The sequence below is a fragment of the Dipodomys merriami genome, unplaced genomic scaffold, assembly GCF_024711535.1.
Source record: "Dipodomys merriami isolate MVZ:Mamm:240054 unplaced genomic scaffold, mDipMer1.0.p SCAF_368, whole genome shotgun sequence".
NCBI classification, from domain to species: domain Eukaryota; kingdom Metazoa; phylum Chordata; class Mammalia; order Rodentia; family Heteromyidae; genus Dipodomys; species Dipodomys merriami.
The window spans coordinates 734,457-747,172 of record NW_027205248.1 but is presented as its reverse complement, the minus strand read 5'-3'; the positions used below and the strand labels follow the sequence as shown (position 1 = coordinate 747,172).

The window sequence follows — 12,716 nt, the reverse complement described above, 5'->3', positions numbered from 1 at the left end:
CCCCATCACCTGAACCCCCATCCCCTGACCCCCCATCCCCTGACCCCCAGTCCCCTGATCCCCCCTCCCCTGACCCCCAGTCCCCTGATCCCCCATCCCCTGACCCCCAGTTCCTGATCCCCATCACCTGAATCCCCATCCCCTGAACCTCCATTCCCTGACCCCGATCCCCTGACCTCCAGGCCACCGACCTCCCTCCCCTGCCCCGATCCCCTCACCCCTTCCCCTGACCCCCACTTCCGCCCTCCTCCCTGGCAGCTCTTCACCTCGAAGGCACAGAGCCTGACCCTCCTGACCACGGTGGCCATGCCAGTCTTCAGCAAAAAGAACGAAACCGTGAGTGATGCCCGGCTCTATCCTGCCGCCAGGGGTCCACAGCCCTGTCCACAGCAGACAGACGCCAGGGGTCCACAGCCCTTCCACAGCAGACAGACACCAGGGGTCCACAGCCCTGTCCACAGCAGACAGACGCCAGGGGTCCACAGCCCTGTCCACAGCAGACAGACGCCAGGGGTCCCAGGCCGATGCTGGGAGGGGTGTGTGGGGTCCCTCAGTGGACACGGGGTGTGGGGTGAGGTTTGGGGTGAGGTTTGGGGTCCCTCAGTGGACATGGGGTGTGGGGTGAGGTTTGGGGTCCCTCGGTGGACAGCGGTTGCAGTGATGCGGGGTGGGGGCGGGGCTGGACTGGCCCGAATCTCCTCCAGCGATGCTGCTCAGCCAGCCGGGGTCATCCCTGCCCTGTCCCCCCTTGGGACCACTGTCTGGGGGACACCTGGCCGAAGGGGTCCCCTCCAGCCCCCCAGCAAAGCCGCCCTTAGCCTACCAAGCCGGGCAGACTCTAATGTGTTAGCCAGGGCTTCTTGGAGGGAATTTCTAGAACGTTCCGGCCTCCACCTGGAGCCCTCATGCGACAGGGTGCAGTCACACATGTTGCCTGGGCTCTGCTGCAGAGATGAATATTTCATTCTGCTTTGTGGTGCACTTAAATACCAGCACTTAAATATTAATGCGGGCCATTAATCTTCCGGCTGCTGAGCGGGCTCCTGGGAATTCCTCCGGCAGCTTCCAGAGTTTTCCTCCAAGGATCTCAGCCCCGAGGGGACTCAGAGGGGAGGGTTCTGGCGAGGCACGTGTGGGCGGGCTCTGGGGAGGCCTCCCGGGTGCTTGGCGCTCAGTACCCGGGCGTGGGATCTTCTTTGCAGCGGGCCCACGGCATCCTGCTGGGCGTGGTGGGCTGCGATGTGACCCTGCGGGAGCTCATGAAGCTGGCGCCCCGCTACAAGGTGAGCCCGGGCGGGGGCTCAGGGGCCGTGGCGGGCACAGCGCGGAGCCCGACTTCCGAGGAGCGACGGGTGGTTTGGGCTCAGGGTTCGGATCTCTGGTGTCGTGGCCCTGGGGCACGGCCATCGCCCCAGGTCAGACTGGAAGGGACAGGGTCTCGCTTCCCCTTCCAGAGCCGTGTCCCAGTGGCCTAACCCCCTCCCACTCGGCCTCCCCTCCTCAGCGCTCCGCCAGCAGGGCCCCGGGCCGGTGGCCCCAACAATTGGGCCTCTGGGGACCTTCCAGCTCCAGCCTCGGCAGGCGGTGGCCACCTGGCCCCACTGGGACAGCCCCCCAGCCCGGTCCCAGGCAGGTGCCAGGCACCCATGGCTCCCGCCTGTCATCCCAGCTACTCAGGAGGCTGAGATCTGAGGATCTCGGTTCAAAGCCAGCTGGGGCAGGAAAGTCCATGAGACTCTTATCTCCAATGAGCCACTGAAATAGCTGGAAGTGTAGCTTGACTCTGTGTGGTAGAGCTTTAGATATGAGAAAAAAAAAAAGCTCAGGGACAGCGCCCAGGCCCTGAGTCCAAGCCCCAGAACACACACACCACACACACACCACACAGACACACACACACACCACACGCACACACACACCACACATACACACCACACACACACCACACACATACCACACACACGCACACACACACACCACACATACACACCACACACACACCACACACACACCACACAGACAGACACACACCACACGCACACACACACACACCACACACCACACACACGCACACCACACACATACCACACACACGCACACACACACATACCACACAAACCACACACACACCACACAGACACACACACACCACACACACACACACACCACACGCACACCACACACATACCACACACACGCACACACACACATACCACACAAACCACACACACACCACACACACACGAACACACACACCACACACACACACCACACCAAACACACACACACCACACACACGCACACCACACACACTATACACATGCACATACACCACACACCATACACCACACACACACACACATGCACACCACACACAAACACACATGCACACACACCACACACACCACACACACCACACACAAACACATATGCACATACATACCACACACAGCACACACACAGCACACACACAGCACACAAATGCATACCACACATGCACACACATGCACATACCACACGTGCACACACCACACATACCACATACACATACACACACGTGCACACACCACACACAGCACACACGTGCACACACCACACACACCACACACACGTGCACACACACGCACGCGCACACACACACACCACACCACACACACACCATACACACATACACACACCACACACACACGCACACACACCACACACACACATACCACACACACACACACCACACACACACACACACACACACCTCTTGTCACCATCACAAACGCCTGACACCCCACTCTGGCCTTGCAGCTCGGGGTGCACGGCTACGCCTTCCTGAACACTAACAACGGGTACATCCTCTCGCACCCGGACCTCCGGCCCCTGGTAGGTACACAGCCGATTCGCCTTGGGGTATGGACGCGAAGACAGGGAAGGGCAGATGGGCTGCGACACTCCCAGAATCAGCCTCGGAGGTCAGCAGCCGTGCGGAGTCCCCGGCCTCCATGGCAGCCTGGAACTGTGGCTCTGATCTGAGGGGCCAGGGAGCCCCCGCCGGGGGCAGGTCAGGACGTGGCTGAGACCGCCCGGGGTCCAGGAGTCTCGCTGGGAAGGCTGGGGGGCAGGAGTGGGCTCTGGGCGGTGTGCCGACCCGGCGTCCCCTCCCCCGGCCCCGCCCCCAGTACAGGGAGGGGAAGAAGCTGAGGCCCAAGCCCAACTACAACAGCGTGGACCTCTCCGAGGTGGAGTGGGAAGATGAGGCCGAAGCCGTGAGTGGGAAGCCGGCCACTCCGGTTCACCCAACAAACCGGGGCGGGGGTGTTCAGTGATCTACCCAGGGGTTCCTGGCAATCTGGGGGTTCCGGTGATCTCACAGGGGTTCCCTGGTGAGCTGGTACGTACAGCTGTCCCGGCCCCCTCCAGGCCCGGCCAAGGACCTAACAGCCCGCTCTCTGCTCTCACAGCTGCGGACCGCCATGATCAACCGGGAGACGGGCTCTCTGAACATGAGCGTGAAGGTCCCGCTGGACAGAGGGGTGAGGCGCGGGCAGTGGAGCCGGGCTGGGGTCCCGGGAAGGCCTGGGAGGGCTGGCCGCCCCCGGCTGAGGACAGCTTGGGACCTGATGCAGGCTGCAACCCGGAGGGCTGGAGCTGGCCCGGCGGGAGGGACCCAGGGAGGGGCAGTGTCGCCCAGGGCACACAGCCTTGGAGGGAGGAGGATGTCGGGTGGGGAGAGGGATGGACAGACGTGGGGGAGGGGGATGGACGGACATGGGGGGAGGGGGATGGATGGGCATGGGGGGAGGGGGATGGACGGGCGTGGGGGGAGGGGGTGGATGGACGTGGGGGGAAGGGGGTGGACGGACGTGGGGGGAGGGGGATGGACGGGCGTGGGGGAGGGGGATGGACGGACATGAGGGGAGAGGGATGGATGGGCATGGGGGGAGGGGGATGGACGGGCGTGGGGGGAGGGGGTGGATGGACGTGGGGGGAAGGGGGTGGACGGGCGTGGGGGGAGGGGGGTGGACGGTGTGGGGGGAGGGGTGGATGGACGTGGGGGAGGGGGATGGACGGGCGTGGGGGGAGGGGGGTGGATGGGCGTGGGGGGAGGGGGGTGGATGGGCGTGGGGGGAGGGGGGTGGATGGGCGTGGGGGGAGGGGGATGGACGGGCGTGGGGGGAGGGGGGTGGATGGGCGTGGGGGGAGGGGGATGGACGGATGTGGGGGGAGGGGGTGGATGGACGTGGGGGGAGGGGGATGGACGGGCGTGGGGGGAGGGGGATGGACGGGCGTGGGGGGAGGGGGATGGATGGACATGGGGGGAGGGGATGGATGGACGTGGGGGAGGGGGATGGACGGACATGGGGGAGAGGGATGGATGGGCGTGGGGGGAGGGGGATGGACGGGCGTGGGGGGAGGGGGATGGACGGGCGTGGGGGGAGGGGGGTGGACGGGATGTTGGCGATGCCGCCATTGTTGGAATATCCCCTCCTGCGGTGGGGGCTGGGCAGCGCGGGCAGCACCCCCCACGGGGCGGGTGTGGACCTGCCCCCCCGCGCCCAGGCAGGTCCCCCCTCGGGGGTCAGATGGCGCATGCTGTGGTCAGGGGAGAGCCAGGCCGGCCCGGCGGCCTCCCCCGGCCCCAGTCAGCACCCTGTCCTCCCTGCCCTGTCCTCCAGAAGCGCATCCTCTTCCTGACCAACGACTACTTCTTCACAGACATCAAGGAGACCCCTTTCAGGTGAGGAGCTAGGGGGGGACTTCTAGGCTTGGACGACAGCACGGGCTGGCAGTGTTGTGGGAATTTTCCAGAATCCAGGTCTAGGCCTCCTTGCCAGACTAGTCAAGTCCTGCCGGCCTCAATCTCGACTCCACCACTCGGAGGCTGAGTGACCTTAGTGGGGCCCCTTGACCTCTCTGTGTCTTGTGGGAGGTGGATGGCGGCTACTTCCTGGCAGGGCTGGGGAGGAGGGGGTACCCTGGCGGTCTCCTGGTGCAGATCTTTGCCTCCGTTGCTTCCCAGTGAGATGCCACCCCTCCAGGGGTTGTGACAGTCCAGGGGGCTGGTGCTCCCTGGGATTTCTAGAACCTTCTCACGAAGACGGGCTGTGACGGGCAGGGTGGCAGAGAGGGTCTGGGTGGGCAGGATGGTGTCACGTAACCTCTGCTCCCCCAGCCTGGGTGTGGTTCTGACCCGGGGCCACGGAGAGTACATCCTTCTGGGAAACACGTCGGTGGAGGAAGGTGAGCCCAGCCCCCGGCGGGGCCGTCCTGTCCGTGCGGGACACCCGGCGGCCACCGCCCCCAGCCCGAGGGCACAGTGCCCAGGGCCTGTGCCCCTCTCAGCCCGGCCTTCCCATGCGCCACGCCAGGCCTGGCGTCTTCAATCCCAGCTGCACTTGGCCCTTAGGAGGCGGGGGGGGGGGGGGCCGGGGAGGAGGGGGCCCCGGGACACGGTCCCAGCCACTTGGGATAACGTCAGTTGGCACAGGGGGTCTGGCTTGAACCCTGGAGGGCGGGCAGCGGCGTCGGGCAGCGTGGGGGAGGGCTGGGCCGCGGCACTGTCCTGAGGGGCGCTCTGGTTTCAGGCCTGCACGACCTGCTCCACCCGGACCTCAGCCTGGCCAGCGACTGGTGAGCAGCCAGTGGGGGGGGGGGAGGCGGCAAGGACGGCCCCGGTGACCCGGACTCCCGCCGCAGGGTGTACTGCCTCACCGACATCGACCCCGACCACAGGAAGCTCAGCCAGCTGCAGGCCATGGTCCGCTTCCTGACGCGGGAGGACGCCCAGCTGCAGTGTGAGCGGCGCAGGGGCCCGGAGCGTGGAGGGGGGGCGGCAGGGCCGGAGGGGGGCCCGGAGCATGGCAGGGGAGGCGGTCAGGGCCAGAGGGGCACCGGCACACCCCAGGTCACACGGTGGAGGAGCAGGGGGACAGCAAAGCTGGGTTTGCAGGGGGCCAAGGCCAGACCCTGGTACATGAGGACAGTGGAGAGGGAGGTGGGGGGAGGTGGGGGGAGGTGGGGGGAGGTGGGGGGAGGTGGGGGAGGTGGGGGGAGGTGGACTCTCCTGTCCAGTACTAAGTTCCCAGCACTGAGTGCTGGCCATGGCTGTCCGGCCGTCCCAGCACTGAGTGCTGGCCATGGCTGTCCGCCATCCCTCAGCAGGCTGGGCCAGGTCTCTGTTCCTTCCTTCCTTCATGCACTGCAAGCTCTTGCGTTTTGTCTGTATCTCCTGGGTGCTGTCCTGGGGCTCGACCCCGCCCCGGGCTCCACGCTCTGTCCTTTGCTTTTGCACTCAAGGCTGGCGCTCTACCCCTCGAACCCCGGCTCCAACTTCTGGGGTTTTTTTGCTGGTGGATGGGAAATGGAGAGTCTCGGGGACTTTCCTACGCAGGCCGGCTAGGAACCCCGGTCCTGCTGAGTCGCTGGGGTGACAGGCGGGAGCCCCGGTCCTGCGGGAGCCCCGGGCCCGGGCATGGCTCCCAGGCCGGAGCTCAGCGCGTGCTGAGCCAGCCCAGGACAGCCCCAGAGGCAGCCCGGGGGTCCGTGGCGCTGAGGGAGGGGGGCTCCCGGTGCCGGCTTGCTGAGGGGGGGCCCCCAGTGCCGGCTTGCTGAGGGGGGCCCCTGGTGCTCTGGGACCCAGTGGCTTCCTCCCAGCACACAGGCCCGCCCACGTGGCTTCTGGCATCTTCTCTGGGGGTGATAAAAATATTTTGGAGCTGGCTGGAGGTGGCAGCTGTGCACAGGGAACGCGGCCGGGATGGGGGTTCAGAGCGGAGCCGCGCCAGCCTCACCCCCTCAGTAACGAGCCAGGAGCTTTTAGAGCAGAGGGAGCGGGGGTGGGCGCGGGGGGCGGCCGCAGAGCCGCCCGGCCCTGTCTCCCTCTCCTGGTGATGGTGGGGTTTGAACCAAGGCCTTCGTGCTCTCCCAGTGGAGCCATGAGCCCAGCCTTTTGTTTTGTGTTGGGTCGGTCATGGGGCCTGAACTCTGGGCCTGGGCGCTGTCCCTCAGCTCTTCAGCTCATGGCTAGCGCTCTACCACTTGAGCCACAGCGCCACTTCCGGCTTTTTTTTTCTGCTTATGTGGTGCTGAGGAATCGAACCCAGGGCCTCAGGCATGCAAGGCAAGCGCTCTACCACTGGGCCACCTGCCCAGCCCCAGTTTTGTTTTCTGTTCTTTGTTTTTTCTGCCTTAGGTTATTTTTATCTCCAGTAGAATCTTGAGAAGGTTCTTTCCCTCCCCCCGAGGCTGGCCTAAGACCCCGTCCCTCCCCCTCCCGCCGGTCCCACAGCTGGGGTTACAGACATGTGCTACCGGCTCGGTTGTGTGCTCCCTTGGTTGAGATGGCGTCTCACGGCCTGACACACGGGTGGTTTTGTGTGCACGGGTTCATCTCACACTGGGACTTCAAAGGGCTGGGGGTGGGGGACCACAGCTGGCCCCGGCCTCGCGGGGTGACGGCAGGGTGGGGACCACAGCCCTCCTTGGTCGCCACCAGGTGACGAGGAGCTGGTGCGGGAGGTTCTGTTCGATGCGGTGGTGACGGCGCCCTTGGAGGCCTACTGGACGGCGCTGGCGCTCAACATCTCCGAGTGCGTGTGGCGGGGCCGGGGGCGGGGGGGGGGGGGTGCGGGGCCGGGGAGGGGCACGGCTGCCGCCCGGGCCCAGCCCCCCACCGCGGGCTGAGTCAGGGCCTCCCACAGCCTGGCAGCAGCCCAAGCACCACCCACGGCCTGGGGCCCGGCAGGCCGCGGTGGGTGCTGGGTGATGGGCACGGGGGGCTCCTGGGCCTGGGGCGTCCCGGGGGACCGTCCCCAGAGGTGGCCTGGCCAGAGCCCCCCCCAGCACCCACGCGCTGTCCACACTGACAACCCCCAGGGCCCAGCTCACCCCTCCTGGGCCAGAGCCGTCCCCCAGGAAGACCCTCCCTCCCATAGGAAGACCCGCCCTCAGGAAGTCCCTCCCTCTCCAGGAAGACCCTCCCCCCTCAGGAAGACCCGCCCTCCCCGGGACAGGTCTAGCAGGGTCTCCGTGGCCAGTTATGTATGCAGTTACACTTCAAGAGTGCAAAGGTAGCACACACCTATCCCCAAACACCGCGGCTGCCGGGCACACGCACGCACACGCATAAGACACGCACACTAGTGAAATAAGCCGCTGCAGAGCCGCACGACGGAACCCCAGGCAGCTGTAAAAGGGTGTGAGGATCCCCGCGTAGGCCACGGAATTACCTCCACGCTGAGGGGGACGGGCGGACGCCCCACGGTTTATCTGAGAAGAGATCCTGCCAGGACAAGCTTCCGGGCCCCTGGCCACCCCACCCAACCCCACGAAGCCAGGGACAAGCAAGAGCGAGGTGTGGACAGACGCGGGGAGCCGAGGACGGGGCGCGGGGCCCGGCCGGCAGCCCAGCCTCCTCCTCCGTCCCCCACAGCGAGGAGGGGCCCGGCGTGGACGTGGCCTTCCTGGGCACCAGGGCCGGACTCCTCCGAAAAAGCTCCTTCGTGGGCTCGGAGAAGATCTCTGACAGGTGAGACCAGCTGGCCATGGGGGGGGGGGCCCGTGGGAATGGGGGGCGAGGGGGAAGGGGGTGGGAAGGGCACAAGCTCTTGGACGGACAGCCCTGCACCCTGGGCCCCCACATGGGCGATGACACCGTGTCCAGCAGGGAACAATGGGATGCCCGAGGCCTGCCCGACAGTCCCGTCCCTCTCGGGCCTTTGCCCAGGCCCCTCTTTTGTGGGCGCTGACCCCCCATCGTGGGAGCCGGGGGGGGGTGCCGCTCCGCCCTCCGGCAGTCTCCAGCTCCTGTAGATTTGCAATGTCGTCCTGACCCGTCGGGGTTCAGGTTCGGCCTGCCGTGGTGGTCCGGGAGCTGAGACTCAAAGTGTGGTCTCTGGGCTCAGGGGCTCGGCGAAGCGGGGTCCCGGGGGTGGGGGGCTGGGGACGCGTGTGCCCCGTGTCCCCTGGCTAAGGCTGAGAGACGCTGTGTCCGGCAGAGCCAGTTCCAGGGGCCCCGCCCCAGGGAGGCCACACCACAGCCCACAGAAGGGCGGAGGGCAGGGTGTCCGGCCCCGCCGGCCCGAGGCCCCGGTGCTGGAGGAGACCCGCCACCCCCCACGAGGCCGGGGACCCCGCACCCCCTCCCTGACCCCCCCAGGCCGCCAGGACTCTGTGCCAGCCCCACCACGCCCAGGCTTTCCCCCCCCTTCCTCTTCCTGCCCTCCATCTCCTGTCCCCAGCCCCAGTGGCTGTCCCGTGGCTTGCATCCCGGACGCCCCCATCTGCAGGGGAGGCCCCCCTCCCGGGCGGCAGGTGCACGGCCCGCTCCCCGGGACCCAGCACAGGGCTCGGTCTGCAGGAAGGGTCAGGTGCCACACCGGTCACACCACGAGGATGGCCAGGGGGTGGCTGAACCCCTACACACACCACACACACATGCACACATATGCACGTCACACGCACACGTCACACACGTGGTCACATGCATACGCATACCACATGTGCATTGTACACACATGTACACATATGCATGTCGCACATACACACATCACACGCATAGTCACACACGCCCACACCACACATGCATACCACATAGTCCACATGTGTGCATGTGCACATGTATGCACATCACACATACCCATGCCGTGCACACACATGCACATCATATGTGCACATCACATACGCACACCGCACACACATACCACACGTGTGCACATCACATATGTACTTCACACGCACACACATCGTGCACACATGGTGCCACATGTGTGCACATCACATGTGCACATCACACATACACACACCGCGCACACATGATATCACACGTGTGCACATCACATGTGCACATGTCACGCTGTGGTCGCACATGCACACCACACACATGCACATGCCACGTGTGCACTGTGCATACATGCCCATCACGTGCACATGCTGCACATGTGCACACACATGCTTTCACACCACAGCCCCTGAGGGGGTGCATGGTGCACCCCGAGCCCAGAGCAGACAGTACACAACTTACCACAGGACAGTTGGTAGCGTCCGTCAGTATAGACGTAGGGTGAACGACCATAGTAGCCTCCCGGATGGGGGCCTCGGGGTCAGGGTCCCAGGGTCAGGGTCCCAGGGTCAGGGTCCCAGGGTCAGGGTCTCAGGGTCAGGGTCCCAGGGTCAGGGTCCCAGGGTCAGGGTCCCAGGGTCAGGGTTCCAGGGTCAGGGCCTCCGGGTCAGAGTCCCAGGGTCAGAGTCCCAGGGTCAGAGTCCCAGGGTCAGGGTCCCAGGGTCAGGGTCCCAGGGTCAGGGTCCCAGGGTCAGGGTTCCAGGGTCAGGGAGGGCCTCGGGGTCAGAGTCCCAGGGTCAGGGCCTCGGGGTCAGGGCCTGGGGTCAGGGCCTCGGGGTCAGGGCCTGGGGTCAGGGCCTCGGGGTCAGGGCCTGGGGTCAGGGCCTGGGGGTCAGGGCCTGGGGTCAGGGCCTCGGGGTCAGGGCCTGGGGTCAGGGCCTGGGGGTCAGGGCCTGGGGTCAGGGCCTCGGGGTCAGGGCCTGGGGTCAGGGCCTCGGGGTCAGGGCCTGGGGTCAGGGCCTGGGGTCAGGGCCTGGGGGTCAGGGCCTGGGGTCAGGGCCTCGGGGTCAGGGCCTGGGGTCAGGGCCTGGGGTCAGGGCCTCGGGGTCAGGGCCTGGGGTCAGGGCCTGGGGTCAGGGCCTGGGGTCAGGGCCTCGGGGTCAGGGCTTCAGGGTCAGGGCCTGGGGTCAGGGCCTGGGGTCAGGGCCTGGGGTCAGGGCCTCGGGGTCAGGGCTTCAGGGTCAGGGCCTGGGGTCAGGGCCTTGGGGTCAGGGCCTGGGGTCAGGGTCTCGGGGTCAGGGTCTCGGGGTCAGGGTCTCGGGGTCAGGGCCTCGGGGTCAGGGCCTGGGGTCAGGGCCTCGGGGTCAGGGCCTGGGGTCAGGGCCTGGGGTCAGGGCCTGGGGTCAGGGTCAGGGCCTGGGGGTCAGGGCCTGGGGTCAGGGCCTCGGGGTCAGGGCCTGGGGTCAGGGCCTGGGGTCAGGGCCTCGGGGTCAGGGCCTGGGGTCAGGGCCTGGGGTCAGGGCCTGGGGTCAGGGCCTGGGGTCAGGGCCTTGGGGTCAGGGCCTTGGGGGCAGGGTCTCGGGGTCAGGGCTTCAGGGTCAGGGTCTCGGGGTCAGGGCCTTGGGGTCAGGGCCTGGGGTCAGGGCCTTGGGGTCAGGGTCTCGGGGTCAGGGCCTGGGGTCAGGGTCTCGGGGTCAGGGCCTGGGGTCAGGGCCTCGGGGTCAGGGCCTGGGGTCAGGGCCTGGGGTCAGGGCTTCAGGGTCAGGGCCTCGGGGTCAGGGCCTGGGGTCAGGGTCTCGGGGTCAGGGCCTGGGGTCAGGGCCTGGGGTCAGGGTCTCGGGGTCAGGGCCTGGGGTCAGGGCCTGGGGTCAGGGCCTTGGGGTCAGGGCCTGGGGTCAGGGCCTGGGGTCAGGGCCTGGGGTCAGGGCCTGGGGTCAGGGTCTCAGGGTCAGGGTCTCGGGGTCAGGGCCTGGGGTCAGGGCCTGGGGTCAGGGCCTGGGGTCAGGGCCTTGGGGTCAGGGCCTGGGGTCAGGGCCTGGGGTCAGGGCCTGGGGGTCAGGGCCTGGGGTCAGGGCCTGGGGTCAGGGCCTGGGGTCAGGGCCTGGGGTCAGGGTCTCAGGGTCAGGGTCTCGGGGTCAGGGCCTGGGGTCAGGGCCTGGGGTCAGGGCCTGGGGTCAGGGCCTTGGGGTCAGGGCCTGGGGTCAGGGCCTGGGGTCAGGGCCTGGGGTCAGGGCCTGGGGTCAGGGCCTGGGGACTCTCGCGGCCATGGAAGCAGCCTTGGAGGCTGCAGCCTCCTCATGTCTCTGCAAAGGCTGGGGCAGGAGGGGGTCCCGTTTTCGGTGCGAGGTCTTGGCTTATTGTGTATCTACCTGCCTGTCCATCGTTCAACCCGCCTAGCCACCGCGACCTAAGCGTCGCTCTGAATATATCCGTCTACCCAGGAATCTATCCGCTGGTGCCTGCTGTCTGTCTGAACGCCTGTCCGTCTGTCTGAATACCCATCTGTCATCTCATCCATCTAAACACACATCATACGTTTATTGTCCACCTGTCTGTCTGCCTGCCTATCACCTGTCTAACCGCACATCTAACTAAACACCTGTCTCAATATTTCTCTCTCAACATCTACTTTCTGTCTATCTAGATATTCGTCAGTGTTATCTGTTGTCTGTCTATCCTGCCTTCTATCTGTCTGTCTATCTGTCTTCTACCCTTGGTCTACCCGTCCAAGTGTCTATGAAAGGTCTACCTATCTAAGCACTTCCCCGAGTACCTGCCTTCCGTACGTCTGTCTGTCTGTCTGTCCCCCTCGGCTCGGCTCTCACACCGCCCTCCCTCGCAGGAAGTTCCTGACGCCCCAGGACGAGGCCAGCGTGTTCACAGCCGACCACTTCCCCCTGTGGTACCGCCTGGCCTCGGAGCAGCCCGCGGGCAGCTTTGTCTACAGCCTCCACTGGGCCGAGGGACCAGGTAACCCGTGCCCTGCGCTCGGGGCTGGGCGCCTGGGAGCTGGGGGTGTGTGTGTGTGATTGTGTCATTGTGTGTAGTGCGTGTGAGTGTGTGTGTGATTGTGTGTAGTGTGTGTGATTGTGTGTGTGATAGTATGTGTGATAGTGTGATTGTGTGTGATAGTGTGTGTGACTGTGTGTGATAGTGTATGAGTGTG

General features: G+C 65.9%; 1 protein-coding gene across 1 annotated transcript in view; it reads left to right on the top strand.

The window, feature by feature from the left end:
• Window positions 1-12,716, top strand: part of Cacna2d4 (calcium voltage-gated channel auxiliary subunit alpha2delta 4) — a 60,080-nt gene that overhangs the window by 11,959 nt on the left and 35,405 nt on the right. Inside the window, 12 exon segments of the mRNA XM_069988881.1 lie at window positions 259-336; window positions 1,203-1,283; window positions 2,800-2,874; window positions 3,171-3,257; window positions 3,453-3,524; window positions 4,668-4,729; window positions 5,165-5,232; window positions 5,577-5,622; window positions 5,689-5,786; window positions 7,487-7,580; window positions 8,423-8,518; window positions 12,393-12,520. Of these exon segments, the coding sequence (XP_069844982.1) occupies window positions 259-336; window positions 1,203-1,283; window positions 2,800-2,874; window positions 3,171-3,257; window positions 3,453-3,524; window positions 4,668-4,729; window positions 5,165-5,232; window positions 5,577-5,622; window positions 5,689-5,786; window positions 7,487-7,580; window positions 8,423-8,518; window positions 12,393-12,520 (985 nt within the window).